General features: G+C 51.4%; 2 protein-coding genes and 1 pseudogene across 5 annotated transcripts in view; 2 read left to right on the forward strand and 1 right to left on the reverse strand.

The window, feature by feature from the left end:
• Positions 1–20,633, reverse strand: part of LOC131394247 (ral guanine nucleotide dissociation stimulator-like) — a 216,051-nt gene that overhangs the window by 84,339 nt on the left and 111,079 nt on the right. The window lies entirely within an intron of this gene.
• LOC131394245 (peroxynitrite isomerase THAP4-like) overlaps positions 1–20,633 on the forward strand; it is a 344,748-nt pseudogene that overhangs the window by 30,173 nt on the left and 293,942 nt on the right.
• The window catches only part of LOC131394248 (ral-GDS-related protein-like), a 50,373-nt gene continuing 31,183 nt past the window's right edge, over positions 1,444–20,633 (forward strand). Inside the window, exons 1-6 of one of the 4 annotated variants that reach the window (XM_058525464.1) lie at positions 1,444–1,618; positions 2,746–2,849; positions 5,435–5,509; positions 6,109–6,141; positions 6,503–6,624; positions 9,106–9,257. In XM_058525464.1, the coding sequence (XP_058381447.1) occupies positions 5,477–5,509; positions 6,109–6,141; positions 6,503–6,624; positions 9,106–9,257 (340 nt within the window). In that variant the 5' untranslated portion in view covers positions 1,444–1,618; positions 2,746–2,849; positions 5,435–5,476. Of the gene's footprint in view, positions 1,619–2,745; positions 2,850–3,194; positions 3,413–4,690; positions 5,030–5,434; positions 5,510–6,108; positions 6,142–6,502; positions 6,625–6,833; positions 6,925–7,258; positions 7,562–9,105; positions 9,258–20,633 lie in introns of those variants that run through there. The other 3 variants (XR_009216090.1, XM_058525462.1, XM_058525463.1) reach the window with 3 other exon arrangements.

A 20,633-nucleotide genomic window follows, 5' to 3' on the forward strand; every position in this document is an offset into this window, starting at 1 on the left:
GGCACCCACAGACCCCCATCCAGCTCACTTGACTGGAGACGGTCAACAGACAAAGATGTTTAGTTGTTGTGTCCCGATTTTTGGAAGATCTGGGCTCAAAAAAGCCCGGAAAGAGAATCTTTTTCGTCGTTGCCGACGTTGGCTCAGCCCTCATCCCTGATGCCTCTGGGCATCTGGCAGGAGGCAGCGAAAAGTAACAACGGGGCAGCCCAGGAAAGGCTAGTGCAGGCCAGGACACAACTGTGATCCCACCTGATCAGCCCCACACTCCTTGCCCCTCTTCGTGTGTGTGTGTGTGTGTGTGTGTGTGTGCATGTGTCTGTGTGGAGGGGGGAAGGCAGGGCATGAGGGGTGGGTCATTCCTAGGCAGGAGCTGGTAGTTAGGTGTCGGAAGCCTGGTGGGTCTGTCATGTTCATACAGGGTCATGGCTGGCAGCGTGAGAAGGTGAGCTCCTCTACTCATATGTTAGCGAGCCCTAGAGGTTTCATCTCTTTCCCTCCCTGACCACAGTTCTTTGCAGGGATGCCCCTCTGTGCCTGAACTGAGGAGCAGACTTTCTCTTGGGGGTCGGCCCCAGTGGCAGTGTGCAAGCAGCTGATTCCTTCTGGCCCTGCTCCCGGGCAGTCTTTGCAGAACTCCTCTCAGGAGGTCGTCGAGGAGCTGCCCAATGGTTTCGACTCCACCAACTCACTAGACAAGGGGCAGGTGCACGAGGCCACCCCCACCACCAGTGCTGCTCTGAGATGAGAGCAGGAGCAGAGGGCCTCCACACTCAGGACCTTGAGATGCCGGGCTTGGACCAGAACTAGGGCGGGACCAGGCTGGGGCTGTCCCTTTTTCAAGCAAAAGGGGATGTACATGCAGGTCACCTTACCTGGTTCGGAGCTGAGCTGCCGTGACCCTCTTTCCCTTGCCCGGTGTGAGCTTCTGGAGGCTACTGAGGCAGAGCCAGATGGTAAGGGGGACTGCAGGCTGGGTATTCCCGGAAGGGAAGTGGGATCTTTCCTGTGTTTAGAAGGACACGTGGAAAGTCAGCTATGTGGGTGAACCTTTCCCTTTATCCCGCTGCAGCGCCAGCTGCAGAGATCCAGCCGGTGGCAGAAGCAGGGCAGTGGACAGTGGTGGAGGTAAAGCTGGCTCCAGCTCCGTCAATACCACCCCCTCTAGCGCTGGAGCCAGCGTCCCCTCCCTCAGCAGTGTTGGAGCTGGAGCAAGGGCCCACGTCGGCTCCAGCAGGAGTGGGAGCTGCTGAGCTGGAGTCACCTGGACCATCACTTCTAGTGGGAAGTCCATCTCCACCTGTGGCCATTAAGGAGCGTGAGAAGAAGCCTAACCTCACGGCCTTCCCTCCTAAGCTGGTGGCGGAGCAGTTGACGGTGACGGATGCGGTGAGCAGCTGGGCTCTCAGGGCGGAGGGGCAGGCCTTCCCTCTGCCGTCAGTGCCCCAGACCTGATCCGGACTCCTATGACCTGGGCCCAAATCCTGGCGCTCCCCCTTACCAACCGTACGACCTGGGCAACTTTCTGAACCCCCAAGGCTTTGCTGTCCACCTGCAGAGCGTAGAGGTGGACACTAACAGGACCTGCTGCACAAAGTGGCTGTGCCGGCTCCATGAGGTAGAAGAGACGGAAAGCTGCGCGGAGCCTGGCCCATCAGTGGGGGAGGGGAACTCACTGTGTGCAGCCAGGTCCCTGGTGGCCCAACCGGCTGCTCAGGAGGCTCAACAGCCTCAGCATTTATTAGAGACCTGTTGTGTACTTCACTACAAGGGAGACAGACAGAGCCTGTGGTTGTAGCTGCCGCAGGGGAATGTGCATCAGAATCGGAGTGGGACCAGAGCGGGCATCAGGGTGGTCGAAGATGCCCCCTTGGGATGAGCCTAGTTGAGCCACAGTGTGGAGCTTGGAGTTAGCCAGGACAGGCTGGGTGCAAATGCCCCCTCCCTTCCCTGCCAGTATTGGGTTCTGGGTCATCCTGTGCTGGGTGCCCGCAGTGGACAGAGAAGAAAACCCAGGGACTCTCACAAGGCTCAGACCACATCCTGAGCTTCCTGAGCTCCAGCTCTAAACCGTGACCCCTGTGCGGCACTTTGGGGGCGGTAGACACGGAGCTGGGGTGTGGCAGGGCTGGGTGACACTCCCCCTGTTCCCCAGGAGCTCTTCTGGAAAGTGGTGCCCTCTCAGTGCCTGGGCTCCACCTGGGGCAAGAGGAACAAGCCCGGCAATGAGCACCTGGCACCCACCGTCCAAGCCACCGTCGACCACTTCAGAAGGGTGGTCAGCCTCGTCGTCACCACCTGCCTCAGGGACCCGAGCATGACGGCCCAGGACAGGGCGAGGCTGGTGGAGCACTGGATCCAGGTGGCCCAGGTGTGCTGCGGGAGGCCCAGTGGAGCCCCTCTCTGGAGCCTTCTGAACCGCCTTTCCACCTTTATCAGCTCCCAGGATTGCAGTGTGTGGTCTAAGCCCCTGCACAGTCCCTAGGCCCTTCCTGCCAGGGGCCTGCTGACCTTGACTCCAGGTCCCAGTGCAAGGATGCTCACTTCCTCCCTGGCTCCTTCCCTGGGTTGAGCTAAAATCCTCCTTCCTGTGAGTGTTACTCTCTGGGTCCTAAATGTGCCCTTCTGGGGCTCCCTGAGCATCTGTCTCATCCAGGAGGGGAGATTTAAATAGAAGGGGACTGAAGCTAGAGCAAGCGGGTCTCCAGCGCCCCACCTCACAGCTCATTCTCTTCCCTTCTCCAGGAGTGCGAGATCCTGAAGAACTTCTCCTCGCTCCGTGCTGTCATCTCTGCTCTGCAGAAAACCTCCATAAGCCACTTGAAGAACACGTGGGCGGATGTTTCCCGGTGGGTAGGCCCCTCTCCATAGGAGGATCAAGGTGGATGGGGGATCTCTTGTATGTCTGCCATTGCCCCCTCAGTCAAGTGGGAACTCCTGGGAGGCAGCAAATGCTGGGGACAGGGCCTGGGCCTCGGTGGGGGATCTCTAAGCCTCCCTGGGTCCTTAGTGCACCAGTTCTGCTTCAGGACTCAGTTTCCCTAAATGCCAGGGTTGAGCCACATTGGAGATTTTCAAATGTTTATGGCAACAGAAATCTACGCCCAGTTGAAACTCAAAGTGGTCAAAACAGAGGTGCTTTGTAGAGCTGGGGAATGGAGACCCCAGTGACCAACAGAAGAGCCCCTGCCCAGTCCCACGAGACCTTAGTGCTCAGAGGAGCCCAGTGAGAACACTCCTCCAGGCAGGTTGCATCTCTTGGGTTTGCAAAGAAAAGGGATTTGCACTCAGACCCCTCACATTATCCCCCAATTTATCCTTCCTTCTTTCCACTCCCCTCAGGGAGAGCTCAGAAAATCTTAAGGAGTTCTGTAGCCATGACAAGTCCTTGAGAAGAGAATTGATGACCAAGGTAGAGTGGAGGCTGGAAGTCTGGAAAGAGAGGAGGGGCGAGGGGGAAAGGGGGACTGGGCAGGCTGTGGTTTTGATAGTTTCTCACTGGAACGTTCTCTGAAACATTCCCGTCTGTCTTGTCCAGATTAACAAGCAGAGGGATCTGTTTGGTCCCCGGGCGGGTGGGGTGCCGTCTGTGGGCACGAGGCCCTGGTCCTGGGACTTGATGGTATTGGCTGGGCTGTTCCAGGAGGAGTTGCCGAGCTGGCACCATCAGCAGGTCTGTGGCTTCCAAGCACGTCCATCCTGCTGGATGTAGCTTCTTCCAGGCTGTTGGGTGGTTGGGGTGGGTTTAGCCCTCAGCCTAAACCTGTCCTCAAGAAACCAGGCCCCTGCCGCTCCTTCTGTCTTCACCATGTCTCCAAGGGGAGGCCACCCTGCCTGCCCCAGGTTCGGGCATGGCAGGGGATTCCCGTGGCCCAGGTGGACAAACAGGCTGCTCAGCCTTGGTTCTGAACGTCTGGACCAGAGACAGATGTGTGTGCATTCTGGGACCGCCCCCGAACCCCTAGAGCAGTCACTGGAGCCAACCACAGGAGTCTCACCTGAGTGCCCGGTTGGCAATGACATATGCCCCAGGTGGCTTATGTGAAGCGTCTAGGCAACTGACGGATTCTTAGTGGATCTTTCTGAAAGGATGTTGGGAGCTTCATGTAAACAAGGAAGCAAAGCGTCCTGTCACCCCCTTCCCTGTTGATCGGAGGTGGCACCTTGGCGGTCCAGTTCCTGAGTGGATAAAGAAAGAGTTCATTGCAGGGTAATGTCCTGAGGGCTTTCTTGGGGAGGAGTAGGCTTTGGCACGGCCTCTGTCCCAGCCTGGGAGCCAGACACTCCATGGGACTGGGGCAGGCAAGAGCCACTCAACCGGACTCCCAAGACACCTCGTCTTCTCCATCCACAGCTCGGCCCAGGACCATGCTTTGAGAGCTCAGGGGACAGTACTGTGGTCAGTGGTGGGGCGGGGGTTAGGTGAGGACGTTGGAACAGGGCCTCTGGCTGGGAGGGGCAAGCGGCCTCTCCTCTGCGGGCCCCTGAGCAACTCACTGCCCCTGTTTGGGCCTCTGCCTCCTCATCACGGAAGTGGAGGGATGGTGATTGTGTGGTGCAGACCTCATACGGTGGTGATGAGATAAGAGGGAGGAAAGGAATGTTGGAGCTTTCTGCCTGCTCCACACGGAGGGGTGAGGGCGAGGACAATGATGACAGTCATATGTCACTGAGTCCTCAAGAGAACCTCTGACGTGGCTGGAGTTCTCACACTTTCCAGATGAGGAAACAGGCTCGGGGAGGCCAGGCCACAGGCCCAAGCTCACACCTAGAGTGCGAGTTGGAGCTGGGTTTGTTCTAGAATCACAAGACCTTGGAGGTTGGAGTGGCATTGGTACCAGTTGACTCGAGTCAGATGTCCAGGGTCGGAGGCCAGTGGTGCTGGAGAGAAATGGGGTGAGGGGAGTATGGCCCGCTGACACTGTCCTCGACCCTGGCAGGAGGGGCCCTCCACGTTTGCCCCCCGGAGATCATCCCCCAGAGAGTGCAGGAGAAGCAGCAGCAGCAGCAGCAGCAGCAGCAGCAGCAGGTGAGTGTGCCTGTGGGGGAGGGGCTCTGCCCTCCCAGCTGGAGGCCTCAAATCAAGAGAGTAGGGCCCTTCCTCCTGGTGCCACAGTGCTTGAGTCCCCCAGTAGAAGTGACCAGGAGGGGGCCCTGGAAGAGCTGGTGCAGGATGGGTTGTGGGGAGGGCCAGGGACCGCACATCCTGTGATTTGCCAGAAGCCGGCCCTGGGAGGTGAGGAGGAGGAGTGTGGGTGTTCTTGCGGTGTGAAGGGAGGAGGAATTGAGGGGAGGCTGCTGAGGGTCCTAGGCTGCTCCCCGTGGGAACCCTGGGGTGGGCCAGGAGGCTGAGGGTGAGGACTTTTCAGGGGAGGGTCTGCACAGGGACGACTTGAGAGCAAGGGCTCATCTCACCCGAACCCCCATGTGACAGGGTGTCGTCCCCTATCTTGGCACTTTCCTCGGTGACCTGCTGATGCTGCACCTGGCGATGGGTGATTATCTCGAGGTGGGTGAACATGGGGACCAGGCAGGGAGGACCAGGATCCTGAGCCTGGGGATGCAGGAGCCCCCGAACTGAGCTCTGAGCTCTCAGCAATGAGCACTTCTCTCACGAGAGCCTTGCAGCTGCCCCTGGGAGCTGGGGCAGCAGGCCCATCTTAGGGATGAGTGAACACAGGCTCCGCCTGAGACACCCATTCTGGTTCCCCAGGCTGGGGAAGATCAGAGCTGCCTGATGGCACAGCCGCGTGAGGTTTTATCTGAGCTGGACTCAGCCTCTAACTCCCATGCTGCCCATGGAGGGAGAGAGGAGTCGGGTCCCCCCAAGTCAGGCAGCACATAAGTGGCTGAGCAGTCCCCTCTGCCTGAGGCCTCAGCCTCCAAGTCTGTCATCAGAGAGGGTTGTACTGCCAGGTCCCTCAGCCTCACCCCCCTGTCCTCCTCCTCTGGAGCCCAGAGCCCAGCCTAGGTCCAAGTCCTCTTTTCTCTGCATGCCCGGCCCCCTCTGGGGACCTGGCAGTCGTGCACCATGAGAAGGGGTGGGCATAGAGGGCTAGTCAGGCTGGGGGGGCTCTGTCTGATGGACTCTGGCTGTCTGCCTTCCAGGGGAGTGAGACCAACCTTCAGAAAAGGACTGAGGTGAGCAGCTGTGGCACTCCCTGCAGGGGAGGGGAAGGAGGTGGAAATCAGAGACCCTCTGGGCAGAACAGTCCCTGGCTCCACCCCCCTGTATCTTACATTGAGTGGAAGAGTTTGATAACAGAGAAGAGGGAGAGCCATCCAATTGGCGGGTGGGTTGAGGGGAGGATGGCGTCAAGGAAAACTTCCTGGAGGAAGGGCTGATTATTCCCATTCTGAGAACAGGTAGAGCCTGGATGGGACTGGAGGGAAGGAGGGTTCCCAGGACTGGTCCCCTGCCCCACTTCTCACCCCCGACAAGGCCGCTGCAGCATCCCCCACCCAGGCCCTGTCTGCATCTTCTCCTTCCCTCTGGCCCCAGGAATACCGAGTCATGAGGGAGATCCTGCTGCTCCAGGTGGCTGCAAAGAATTACAACCTAGAGCCCGAGGAGCAATTTGGGGCCTGGTTCCAGGACATGGAACTGCTCAATGAGAATGATAGGTGAGGCCGAGCAGGAGTTGGCTGAGGGCAGAGGTGGACCCTCCCTGTTGGCCAGTCCAGAGAGCCTGTCTCCGTGGCCCCCTGGTCAGCCCCAGGCCTTATCGTGTTGCGACCTCTGGGACACCCAGACTCCAGCTGCTGGGCAGGCAGTGGGGGGGCACCTGAGGTGTGGCTCCTGGTAGACTCACAGGTGCTTCTGTGTCCTGTAGCTACAGCCTGTCCTGCCAGCTAGGGCCCCAGGCCTAGTTGGCCAGCAGAATATTCAAGGCCAAGAAGAACCGGCTATCATCAAGCTCAGGGGTGAGTGTCTGGGCCGGGGTGACTGACTCCTAGGGGTTCAGTAAAGCTTCGGGCTAAGCGTGGCCTTTGGGAGTCGGACAGCTGGCACTGGGATCCCAGCTCCACTACTGAGCAGTCCTGTGACTAGGGTGACTCTCTCCAGCTTCCTGAGACTCTGTTTCCTCCTCTGTAAAATAGGTGGTACTAAATGATGGCTCATGTGACAGGGACAAATGGGGTACTGGTGGCTGACAGCACTGAGCACAGGGACTGGAGCACCCAGTGCAGTGGGGACAGGGTGTGGCGCCATGGTTCTGAAGGAGGCCCCCCAAGATAACCCGACTCTTCTACTCAGCCCCCAGGCCCCAACACCGAGCCCCGTACCAGTGGCCAATCACAGCCGCATCCTCAGCAGCGAGGACACAGCTGGGACGCTTGCGATGCACCGGGCCAGCTCCTCCCACCTGATGGGTAGGGGAGCATTGCAAGCTGATTCCTGGGGCCCCGCGAAGCCCAAGAGAGCGGGGACGACCCCACCCCAGCTCCCTGACATGTCTACCCCAGCATCTAGTCACCCATTGGGGAGGGACAGTAGTTATGTGTTGTAAATAATAAATGCCATATTTGAATATTATATTAAAGTCCTGTTCCCTTTATAGCCTGGGAGTTGTGGTGTGGTTCTGTCGCTTTCTGTAGGCATGTAAGGGAGACATAGAATCTCACATTTCTCCTTGAATCAAGAACTCTTCTGGGTCATCAGCTTATTGTATGTGGGAGAAGGGAGAAGGGCCAGCCCCTTCCCTGGCCAGTGGGGACACTCCCAAGTCCCCCTAAGTCAGAGGACAAGTTCATTTCAGTATCATTCAGCTGCTCCAGGAGCAGACACGGCCCGCTGCCCATTCTCTTGGGATTTAAAGGTTGAAGGTACTTTCATAGGCAGAGCAACAACCACTGAAATGTGGATGTCTTTAAAACAGCACTACCCAGGACCATGTCGTGCCACAGGCAGGAGCTGCCTTTCTACATTCTGGAGGAAGAGGGAATAGTTTTTGCTTCTCTTGTGGAGGTTTCTTTTGATCACATTTTAGGAACTTGTAGTTTTCTAGTTCAACCTCTGGAATTGCATCAGCTGTAAGTGGGGAAAACGATGTAAAAATATCAAAACGTTGTTATGAGAGGTTCGGGGATTCGATCGGAGATGTAAAAGACATTTTCCACTCCAAACAAATGGACTGAAGGTATATTTTATTATATAGAGGATAGTAAAGGCAATAGTCCGCAAACAGATCCCAATAGGTCAAATAATAAGAGGGAAAAAACACCAGCTCGACTGGAAAGGGAAAACATCCACTTTGGCTGAGATAGCAGCAGATCCGAATAGGTCGTATAATAAGAGGGAAAAACATCAGATCGATCGGAAAGGGAAACACCAGATCGACTGAAGGGAAATGACACAAATCAACCGGAAAGAGAAACACCAGGTTGACCGAAAAGAGAACACATCAAATCAGTTACTTCACAGTAAATCAATTACTCACAACATCCACGCCCCACTGCCGGGAGAGTCCTGTCAATCGACACGGCTGGGCAAGGATCACACATCCCGGGCAAGGCGTCCCTTCCACAGGTGGAACGCTCACCAGGTCTCAGCTTCCAGCAGTTTATATAAGCAGTTACAGAGTTTACAGAGCAAGAATCTAGTGTTCCCATGCACAAAACAGTTATCAGTGGCATATGTGCACTGAGCCCCTTGGCTAACGTCCCAGCCCAGTGGTTGTGTACGTGCATTGTTTTCTTTGGTTATCGTCTTAGCCCGGCACAGATGGCCAGTCCATCCCGTGCTACGACGCTCCAAGAGCCTTGAACTGTTACAACTTGCAACTCCCTCCATGGGAGAAAGGCCAGTTCCCGGGAAAAGGCCAGTTCTCACCACACAGAAAGCAGCTTTGTATTTCTTTGTGTGCTGGTGGCTATAGGTCAATGGAGCAGCCAAACATGGCTGTACTCATGTCAAGACAAACGTGCACGGGGAGAGGACAAGGCCTGAGGGATGTCACTTGTAAATGGTCTAAAGGCAGGCAGGACTTTCCCTCCTCAGGCCCCTCTAGGGGTTCCGTGTTCACCCCTGACCTAGATTTGAATCCTCCTGGGATCCTTGTCCAGGTCTCTGACTTCCTTTTCCTGCTTGTTTTCTATCCACAGGCGAAGATTTGTGATGCAGCTTTTAAGGCTACATCTGGGCCTCCTTCCGTCATGTCTATGCTGCCTACACACTAGGCTCTCCAGCATCCCTGCACGTACTTATGTAATGCTGTTTCAGGAGGAAATGTCCTGGAGGCCCCAGCCTCTGTCAGGTACATTGTGGCTACTCTTCCCTGAGGGAGTTGATCTGGTGGATCAGGGACGGGTTTTCATTTCCCAGGCTATGGGTCCCTCTATTTGGCCACAGAAAACCGCCACCCTCTCCGTTGCATGCCAAGGTGACTTCTGGGTTTGTGTGGTTCTGAAGTCCATGGTCTCTGACATTCGCCAGTTTACACATTCAGTCATGATTTTACTGACGTGTCCTAAAGGGCTAGATGGGCCTGAACCCATAGATTTTGTAGCCCCCTGGGATGGCTGTGTTATTCACCACAGCCTTGTGCTGTGGTTATGTGTCATGGGGGCTGTGAACCTTTCCTGTTGGGAGCTTTGAAAGATGAGGCATGAGAGGGGAGGGTGTAGGCAGGTCCATTGAGGGAATGCCACCACACTGATGATCCATGGCCATGAATGGACACAGTCTTACCAATCAAAATACTGAAGTGCTTCCCATCTGGTGGTGAACAGACACTGCTCTGAGCTCACCCTGAGAACCCACCCCATGACCAGGAACTAAAGGGTTCCCACGTGGCTTTTTGAACATCACGTCTGGAAACACCCTGTAAGACAAGGCCCAGATGAATTGCTTGGCAGTTCTGAGCTATCCTCCTCCATCAGAAGGCTGCAAGTGTCCTTCAGACACACAGCAGGCTGGACTCTGCCAGGGAGGCCTTTACAGTGCAAGCTGGTGTTGAGCATACATCCTGGTTCCCAGCAGCCCAGGCCCTTCCTGACATGGCACAGCCATCCAGGAAAGTGATTTGCTAAAGGAAAGATAAGGAAGACTATACTTTACCTCCAAATAGAAAGAGAAGCGCCAGCTCCCATGTCTAATCAGGACGAGGAGGTAGTCAAGGGTGCCCGCAGGGTTTCTACTGCAGGACTATGAGGCTCCTGAGAACTGATCCTCCATGTAGCAACATTTAATAACCCTTGTGCCCAATGATATAGCAGAAGGGCGACAATTTATTGCACCTTTGGGCATCCATTTGTCAAAAGTGCACTTACAGTCATCCATAAGAGAATCACGTTTGCACAACGGTACATATCACTCAATCTTTTACTGCTTTTTTAAACTTATGTAAATTTAACTAGTGTACAAAATACACAAAAGTACTCAAACTTATTCATACCTGAATAAGGAAGAAATATAACAATCACTCCATGTTTTTGCAGGTAGTCACCCTTTCATAGCTGGTATTTATAACTACCTTCTTCCATTACCCACTTCATATTCCCTTTGCCTCAGCAAGCACCTCAGCTGGTTGTGGTTCTTTGCAAACCCTTTTCAATTTCAGTGGTAGAACCTGACCTTCATTCCTGAAGGGTCACAGCCATTCGTAGTCCTGCCTGGACTGGTTTCTTGTAGTTTTCCATTGACATTAATCACAGGGCACGTGATACTAAGAAAACCCTAAGGAATCTCCTGTATTCCTTACCTCCATTGTGGAGCAGCAGTCCAGTTTCCTCTTGGTAATCAGGATCAATCACCGCGGCCTGCATGGAAACTCTCTTCCTTTTGCCTGTAGAGTCAGAGGCGAGAGGAGCCGTAAGGGGCTGGGTGGCAGTCTTAATTTCCAGTCCAAAGAAATCAATGTGTTTTCTCCCTTTGGAATGAAGATCCCTAAACCAGTAGAGCATAAGGTCACATGAACATGAAAAAAAATTATGCTAGTGGATCATGAGGGGTAACAGTGGTAGTAGTGAACGGTGCCCCTCGCATTTCCACCCTTGATTGCTGGACTTGTGAATCCAGATGGTAGTTAACAGGAACGTTGTGTGAAGGGAAGGCAAATCTGTATCCAGCGTAGGTGTCTAACACACTAAGAGCAAAATACTGCCCCTTCCATGGTAGAAGAGGTGCATTGTAATCACCTGCCAGCTGGTTGCTTCCTGATCACCCTGGGGAATAGTGCCCTATCAGGGACCCTGTTTTGGTCTAGGATCCTGGCAGATTTGGCACTCAGCAGTGGCTGTGGACTCATCAGCCTCGATGAGTGGAAGTCCACGATGCTAAACCCATGCATAACCCCCATTCCTGCCTCTCAGCCACTTTGTTCACGGCCCCCTTGTGCCCCGATAGGAGTGGCTGGGAAGAGAAGCTGGGCAGCACCCACACAACAGGTCATCTTGTCCATTTGACTATAAGAATCCTCCTCTGCTGAGGTCACCCTTTGGTGCGCATTCTTATAGGAAACAAAGACATTCACCTTTTTTGCCCATTCAGAGAAGTATAGGCACATGCCTCTTCTCCACACCTCCTTGCCACCAATGTTCCTATCACATTCCTTCCAAGCTCTTGACCAGCCAGCGAATCGTGCCTCTGTGAACTGAAATTGACTCGTTATCTCTGGCCATTTCTCCCTCCAAGCAAAATAAACCACCAGGTGCATTGCTTAAGTCTGGGCCCCCTGGGAGGATTGTAGCTTGTCACTTTCTTTCAGGGATGTCCCACACAGACACTGTAATGCTTCAGCTGTCCACTTTTGGGTGGCGCCTGCCTATCACATAGAACCATATATAAAGCAGACCTGAGTCTTCTCTTCCTCAGTCAACTTACTGTAGGTATTCTCCGTGAGGCCATAGATGTGGTCTGGGAGAGTGAAGGGAATGTGTCAGGGCTGGGGGTCACGGACATTGGGTACACACACTCATGTGACTTGATTGTGCCTGAGGGCCTGCTCCAGCCTGACCTCGTAGACACCACTTCATGGGACGGTGGGGTGCAGCCTCACCTACTTCATGACGGGCACCCCAGGTCACGGGGTAAGTTGGTGGCCCATGGTTATGCATTCAGTTCTCCTAGCGCTCAGCAGCAAGCCAAAAGCTGAGCGGTTGTCTTCAGTGGATAGTAGGGCTTTGCTCCAAAATCCTAAGGGTCTGTGCTGTGATTCATCTTAGGGGGCTGTTAAAGGCACCAAACAACATCTCCAAATGCCACCAACACTTCAATCACCATTGGATCTGCTGGATCACACGGCCCTAATGCCAGAGTAGCTTACATAGCAGCCTGCACCTGCCCCAGGGCCTTCTTTGCTCTGCGCCCTGTTCAAAACTAGCAGCTTTTTGGATCTTGTGGTAAAAGAGCCGGAGTTGCCCACCAAAATAAGGAATATGTTGCCTCCAGAATACAAAAAGGCGCGCTAGGCAGTATGCCTCTTCTTCATTTGTAGGAAGGGCCAGATGCCGCAACTTATATTTAACCCTAAAAGTGACACCTCAGAATGCCTGACACCACTAGACTCGCAGACGTGTCACAGAGGCGAGAGGCCCCTGATTCATTTCATTTATTTCCCACCTTCTGACCTGCAAGTGTCTTCCAATAAAACAGCTGCTACTTTTGCTGACTAGGTTGAATGAGCATGATGTTAAAAATGTCACGGAACAGGGGCTGGCCTGGTGGTGGGTGGTTAAGTTCACACACTCCGCTTTGCTGGCCTGGGGTTTGCGGGTTCGGATCCCGGGTGTGGACCTACGCACTGGTCATCAAGCCATGCTGTGACGGCATCCCACATATAAAATAGAGGAAGATGAGCGCAGATGTTAGCTCAGGGCCAATCTTCCTCACCAAAAAAGCTCCCCCAAAACAGAAAAGTAATGGAACAGTGTTATGCCTCATGGAAGAGAAAGGTGATCAAGGTCCCTGTAGACTAAGTTATGACATAGAGCTTGAGAGCTGCTACACCCTGAGGTGGGACATTGAAGGTTTATTGCTGGCCTTGACAGGCCAAAGCAAACTATTTCTAGTGTCTTTCCTAACAGATAAAGAAAATACCATTTACCAGATCAAAAGCTGCATACGAGGTATCAGGACTCAAGTAATGAAACTATATGTGGGAAAGCAGCTGTAGTTGTAGTTACCATCTGGTTAAGTTTATGACAATCCTCCATCCTTCTCCAAGATCCATCCGTTTTATACACAGGCCATGAGATGACCTGAATGCAGATGTAGTGGGATTCATCACCTCTGCGTCCTTCAGTCCTCGGTGGTGGTCCTAATCTCTGCAGCCCCTCCAGGAATGTGGTATTTCTCTTATTTTACTATTCTCCTAAGTAGAGGCAGTTCTAGTGGGTTCCATTTGGCCTTCCCTACCGTAATTGCCCTCACTCCACCGGTCAGGGAACCAGTCTCATGATTCTGTCATTTGCTGAGTATGTCAATTACCACTAAGCATTCTGAGACTGGGGGAAAAGCTATAGGATGGGCTCAGGGACCCACTGGACCCACTATGAGACAGATCTGGGTTAACCTACATTGATCACCTGATCCTATAAGCCCTACTCTGATTCATGGAGCACAGTGATGTTTTGGGTCTCCTGGAATTAGTGTGTCACTTCAGAGCCTGTATTCAATAATCCCTATAATTCTGATTATTTCCTTTTCCCTAATGTATGGTCACCATCACAAAAGGCTGTACATCCTTTGGGGGAAGGTTGGGAAAAGATTAACCGTTTTAATTTTAAATAGTATATCTAGATCCTTACTCAAGGGAATCAGCCTCCCCTTCACACCAGGGCTCCTGTATCTGTCAAGTGGCTCAGGGGTGGGAAATGATTGAAGGGCCATGACTGTTTCAGTGATTCAAGTTAGACTTCTGTTCACTTGATCTAGAACTATTCTTACACGGATCAAGAATTTCATCGACTGCCTTCTCTTTCCCTCTACAGACACTCAGATCAACTAGCTACCACCATAGGTTTCTGTGAGTCAAATGGATTCTCATTATTGTCTTGACTCCACTATCCATTACAGAAACCATAACCACCTTGTCTCTTGAGATTCAGTGCCTCTGCTTGGTCTCTGCTGCCCCGGGATCCAGGTGTCCTCACTGCATATCAAGATCCCAGGTCACTGGCAGCAGTTCCACTGTAATGTCTGCCCTAAAGAGGAGAGTGGCCACAGAGCTCTTCACGGACTCGGGGGCTGCCCTCATGAATTTATTTCCACAGTAGTAGTGCAAGTGTGTCCTCTGGACCCTGTTGGGGTGGGTAGGCATGTCTTACATGATAAATACACTCTAACGTTCCAATCACCTAAGCCTTGGATACCTTCTTCTATAGGAGACCAAGGAAGGTCAGCCTCACTTAGTGTATTCCCGGCAACCAATGACACTGCTGGAACTCTTTGTGCCCTCTCAAGACACAGCAAAGAGTAGAGAATCTCTGCTTAGTGGGCCCATATCAATAAATTAGACCGGATCCAACTTTATGTTCCTTCCACCATTATCCAAACCCCTTAATAGCCATTTGCACACAGTTTTCCTAGATTTGTTTCTGTATACACTGGGGAAAGGATGCAGCTATTTTGGAACGTAGCACAACTCCTCATGGGTCATATTTTACACTTCAGTCTCTGGGACATGCTGGGAATTGAGGCTACTAGGTCTAGTAGCAAATGGGGCTGGTGGGTGTAGGTCCTCAGGAGAATCAGCAGTACTTGCAAGGCAGCTTCCCAAGGGAGACCATTACAGAGTCCTTAGGAAAAGCAGAGTTCACCCCCTCACGCAGGGCTGGGAGGGCTTCTTCGTTGGCAAAGAAGACTGTACAATCTTATAATCATTTTTATTCCCATAGAGTCGGTAGTAATATCCAACTTTCATTTCTGGTTATAATAATTTTATCCATTTTCTTTTTTGCTGGTTAGTCGAGCTAAAAGTTTGCCAATTTTATTGCTTTTTTCCTAGAAAACACTTTTGATTTGACTGATTTTCCCTCTTGTTTTCCTGTTCTTTATTTCACCCCTGCTCTTATATTTATTATAGCCCTCTTTTTGCTGATTTCAGGGTTGGTTTACTCTTCATTTTCTATTCTTCAAGGTGTAAAGTTAGGTTATGGGTTTGAGATCTTTCTTCTTCTAATGTAGGCATTTACAACTATAAATTTCCCTGTGAGCGTTTCTTTTTCTGCATCCCATGAGTTTGGTAGGTTGTATTTTCATTTTCATTTTATTCAAGGTATTTTCTAGTGTCCCTCATATTTTCAACTTTCATCCACTGGGTGTTAATGCTGTATTGTTTAATTTTTATGTATTTATGATTTTTTCCAGTTTTCTTCCTGTTCTTGATTTCTAATTTCACTCCACTGTGATTAGAAATTATATTTTATTTGATTTCAATGTTTTAAAAATTTGCTAAGACTTGTTTGGGGGCCTAAAATATGGTCTATCCTGGGGAATGTTCCATATGCACTTGAGAAGAATACATATTCTGCTGTTTTGGGTGGAAGGTTAAGTCTAATTGATTATGGTGTTGTTCAAGTTCTTTATCTCCTTAGTGATTTTCTGTCTGGTTGTAATATCCTTTTTTGAAAGTGGAGTATTGAAATCTCCATTATTGTTGGAGAACCGTCTATTTCTCCTTTCAATTCTGTCGATTTTGCTTCATATGTTTTGGGAGCTCTGCTGTTAGATATGTGTGTTTAAAATTGTGACATCGTCTTGATGGACTGTACATTTTATCAATACATAATGCCATCATGAATGAGAGAGACCTGATCGCTTCCCTTGAGGAACTCACAAGCAGTCCAGGGAAGAGACTGAGAGACCATCACAGCAGGAGCTGCGAGAGAGGCCTGTGCCACGTGCTGCAGCAGGACCTCATCTCCTTAGGTGTCCTGTGTCCCGGGAATGGCAAATGCACATAGCACGTGCTCAGTAAGCACTGGCTGGATGCAAATGAGGAGCACTGACTGTGATGGCAGCACTAGCTCTCATTCAGGGAAACTGAGATTTGTGCTAGTGGCAGAGCTCAGATCAGAACCCCGTGTTCCTGATCTTCTCGTTCCCACTTGTCCGTGATGCCAGTAGTGATTTCAGTATTGAATTCATGGCTGAAAGACTCATTCATCATAGCCTTGTTCTTTTACTCATTCCAAGATCTTACCAGGTTACAGGCACGTACTTGGTAATGGTGAGTAAAACTGGAGAAGGCCTCTTTCTTCATGGATCTGGGAGAACAGTGAGAGGTGCGAAGACAGTCATCAGATCACCACAAAGTGTCACATTACAAAAAACAATAACTGATATTTATGGGGAGTGTAAGACATGTCACATACTAGATTGACAGTGTTTGAATGCATAAACTCGTTTTGTCCTCAGAAGAATTTTGGATGTGGTAGGTATCACTCCCTATTTATATATACGGTAAAAGGAGCACAGAAAGGCAAAGTAGTTTGGCGGATGTCACACAACTAGAAATTGGTGGTGTGGGGATCCCAACACTCTGAGTCCCAGTTTCCTCAGTTTCTGAAAGCAGAATGACAAAGCTTAGTTGTGCGGATTAAGTTAAAAGAAGAAAACACACCTAGCAACATGACTGAGTTTACAATAGGTGCTCACTAATGATTACTGAATTTCAGTGGCTGTGGGACTCACGAGGTGGACAGGACTTCCCTCATCGTGTTGGTGGGTCCTCATAGCTCTTGCGCAAGCTTTGTGAGTGACTTTGAATGGTCAGACTTTGAACAGGTCTCAGGACATCACAAACCTTATGCTTGAAATGTGAAGAATTTGGGTAAGCCCTGGGCCTCTCAGCCTGGCATTCTGGCCTCCTCAGAATGGCCTAACCAGCCTCCAACGCTCTTAAACTCAACACACCAGATGGATCACCCTCCTCAAACATGCCCAGGGCTTTCCTCCTCCCACACCTCTGCTCTTCTTGTCCCCCACATAGAATGCCTATCCACCCCATCTCTGCCTCCTCAGACAGGTGGATTTCCTAGGTGACTCCACCCTGTCAGAAAGAATCTGTGTGTCTTCCACGTGACCAAGGCGAGGTCACTTCTGATCCTTTCCTCATCCCAATGGCCAAGGGAGAGAGAGCTCAGTGTATTCCTGCTTGCCCTACCAGATTGGAGGAAGGGATCATAAATTACGTTCTATCCCATGCACTATAAGACATAGAAAGGAGGAAGCAATGGGAATCTTGTTGGGTTGAGGCCATACTTCTTCCAGAGAAAAATAGAGCCACACAGTTAAAAGGCCCTGATGTAGATAATTTATCACCTTCTTCAGTAAAACAAAGTTCTGCCATGTAGTCAAACTAAGTGCTTCTTAACATGCAACTCCCTGAGGCTGCTCCTACCCATGAATGGTGGAAATCATTGGGCAAATTTTGATCAACAGAACTCTTCACTAGTACTGATCTTTTTGCCGAGGGAGTGAAATAGGCCTAAGACTTGATCACTCAGCCCAGCTGAGCTCAGCTCGTGGCCAGCCCCGAGTAGTCAGTGCTGTATGCCATCTGCATGGACAGTGGTTGTGCCGTTCTATCACACTGCAGGGGACAACTTCTGGGTAGTCTGCATCTTCTCTAGGGGGCAGACATCCTGGAGTGGCCTTGGAGCAGATGCTGGAGGACAGTGTCAACTCTTGAACCATGTCTGCAGAATCTGGGTAAATTCACAGGAACCATGGCCTGGTTTTGATTTTCTGAGGATGACCAGTCTAGGGTTATGGATCAAAGTCTGCAGCAGGAGCCACCTCATCCTGGACCTAGCTGAGAGGCAGGAACCTAAGATAGAATCAGAGTAGATGGACCAGGGGAAGAGGCAGCTTGTCTCTGTTCTTCTCAGAGGCTGTTGGAAAAGCTTTCTGGGTGGTGTGACATGTGAAAGGAGGAGCTGGACCAGGACTCCCGGGGACATGAAGATGGCTGGAGGGATCTGAGGTTGTCCCACAGAGCTGGGTATCTACAGTGTTAGGAACAGAAATGAGCTGAGTCCCGACTGGCACTGAATGTCCACAGATAAGACATGGCTATGGGCTTCCAAGGAGAAGTCAGAGCAGAGGAATAGGGGTGGAAGGGGTGGGAGGAGACAGTATAGAGCCTTGAGGGGGCAGGAGTTGGTGACCTAGAGAGCTTCTGGTGAGCAACAGGGCAGATTAGGCAAAACTGAGCCCCATCTTGGAGGGCATCAGGCCTGCAGCCTGAAATATGGACAGAGACTCCAAGAAATGGGGGATGGAGGACTCAGCTAGCAGAGGTAGAGTTCATTTCCAGGAAAAAGAGAAGGGCCTATTTGGAAGGGCAAGGACACAAGGCTTCAGGGGTCCCATGGCCAGGCTGACAGGGGGCTAAGCCTCCTGATCTCCCAGGTAGAAGGGCTCCCAGGGCGTGGAGTGTGGAGAAAGGGGGCAGGGGAGGGGGAACCTGAAGCATCTCAGGGATACCAGGGAAGTCAGCGTACTTGTGTCCTGGAGTTCAACCCCAGTGTGGATTCAAACAGCAGGCATTACCTGCTGACTGATTTAGGCCCCAGTATTTGACAGCCTGTGGCCTGCAATCAGGATGCGAGAAAAGCTGCTGAGCATGGGTTGGTGTGATAATGGTCCACATAGAGCCCCCAAAATCCCAAAGGCAAGCCAAGCCAGGCAGTAGGTCACAGGCTGGCCCAGCATCAATTTGTTCCTAAATGGTGCCTGTGTCTTTGCTGAGAATCTAGAAAATGAGGTACAAAAAGCTGGAAGGGTTCATAGAGATCACATTCTAGTCCATCCATCTTGTGAGGAATTTGAATCTCAAAGGGGCTGGGAGCTGCTGTGGCTAATAGAGAGAAGGCATCAGTCACATGACAAATGGATGACTGCATGAATAGACGTGGGCCCGAAGTAGAAAAACTACCTTTGCTGCACAGAAATGGCTGATTTTGAAGTATTTCAACTGAACAGACCATTTTTCTTGACTAAATAAGTTTCCAACTGACACCATTAAATCTAAGAGGCATTCTTTCTCAAAAATGTCTAAGCCATGCATCCATAAATTAAACTTCTAATTGTTCAGCTCGAATCCCGCTACCTCTCTCTGCCCTCCATTACACTTCAAAGGTCTGTCAAAAGTGCTGGTTACTTAGTAGACTTAAACTCCCTTCTAACCACTGGGTTGAATGTTTTTCCCACTCAGATTTATAGCCTCCACGGGAAGATAAGCTCTGAGCACAAGTGAAGAGTGTGAACTGTGAACTGCTGATACCTGACCTCCAGGCAGCTTCTACAAAGGTGCAAGACCAGCCCTCCCCAGACGTGTGGCCAGTTGGGATGGGCCACTTACCCATGTCTGCTCCCTCATAGCCATTCTGCATGATGGCCTTGTCTACAAGGGCAGTCAGCCATGTGCCCTCGATGCAGTTGATGAGCAGCCTGGAGAGGCAGGCCCCCAGGCCCAGCATCACGTTGTAGAATGTGAAGTAGTTGCAGCTGTGGAACACTTTCTTGTGAAGGGACAGCACCCTTTCTTATGAGAAGACGGCGAGGCAGGCCGGCTCAGGACCTCCCCAGACTAGTGCTCAAATCCTAACTCCCATATCCTAGCTGTGTGACCTCGTGCTGTAAGCAGGAGCTGATTATCCCCACCTCACAGCACTGGTGTGAGGACCGACTCAGACACAATGTAGAGGGTGCTAAGCAGGACAAATGTTAGCAGGGACTGTAACATATCCTGGGATCCTTGGGTTTTGAAGTTTCTTGTACCATAAGAAATCTCACGTGGTTACAGCTGGTTTTGTTGTTATCATAAAGACTGTGGCTTTCCCACTGTGTGTTGTAACAGTGACCTGCCCCCAGCTGGAACTGCTCAAGTCCTCCAGAGGAAACTTCCCAAATGACCACCTGATCACATGGTATCCTGTTGCCTATGGGATAAAAGCCCAAATTTTATCCTTAGTTTATGGGTCCTCTTACAGAGGGGCCGATCTGGCCTTGTTGCTTTGTGCCCACTCCCTGCCCCTGATCATCTAAGGCCACTACATGGCCACCATATTAGATCCCCTCTCTTCTTCTAACATGCCCTGCCTTCCTGTCTTCATCTGCACAGTGGGGGCTCTCTCCTCATCTCTAACTGTAGCAATCCTACCATCCTACTGACCTCAGCCCAAATGTCCCATCTGCAGTTGAGTTACCTCCTGCCTCTCATCCACCACCCTGCCTCTCCTACCTCATTATTTGTGTTTCTCCTATAATCTTTTCACACCCTCTGGAGTCTACATGTCTGTGTCTGTGGCTCCAGTGACTGTGAGCTTGTCACAGCACGTCCTATGGCGACATCTCTTTATCCTCATATTGCTTGCTCAATGAGTGAATAGCTTTGAATGAATGAATCAGAAAGGATTACCATCTGCCAAGTAGTATTGTTTCCTCTTTGAAGTAGCACAATTATTCGCAAGGTTCCTAGATGATGAGTGAGTTTATGCATGGTCACAATGCTCTAATGGGTGGGGCCAGGATTTGGAAGTCTGGCAGGCAGTCTGGCTCCAGAACCCACTCCTGAAGCTCTGTCCCACCCTCTCTCAGAGACCATAAATCACACCTAGGAACCTGCCAAGGATGAAGGGCCAGCACAGACAGACAGCTGAAGTGGAAACCCTACAATTCCACA

The sequence above is a fragment of the Diceros bicornis genome, chromosome 30, assembly GCF_020826845.1.
Source record: "Diceros bicornis minor isolate mBicDic1 chromosome 30, mDicBic1.mat.cur, whole genome shotgun sequence".
Lineage (NCBI taxonomy): Eukaryota > Metazoa > Chordata > Mammalia > Perissodactyla > Rhinocerotidae > Diceros > Diceros bicornis.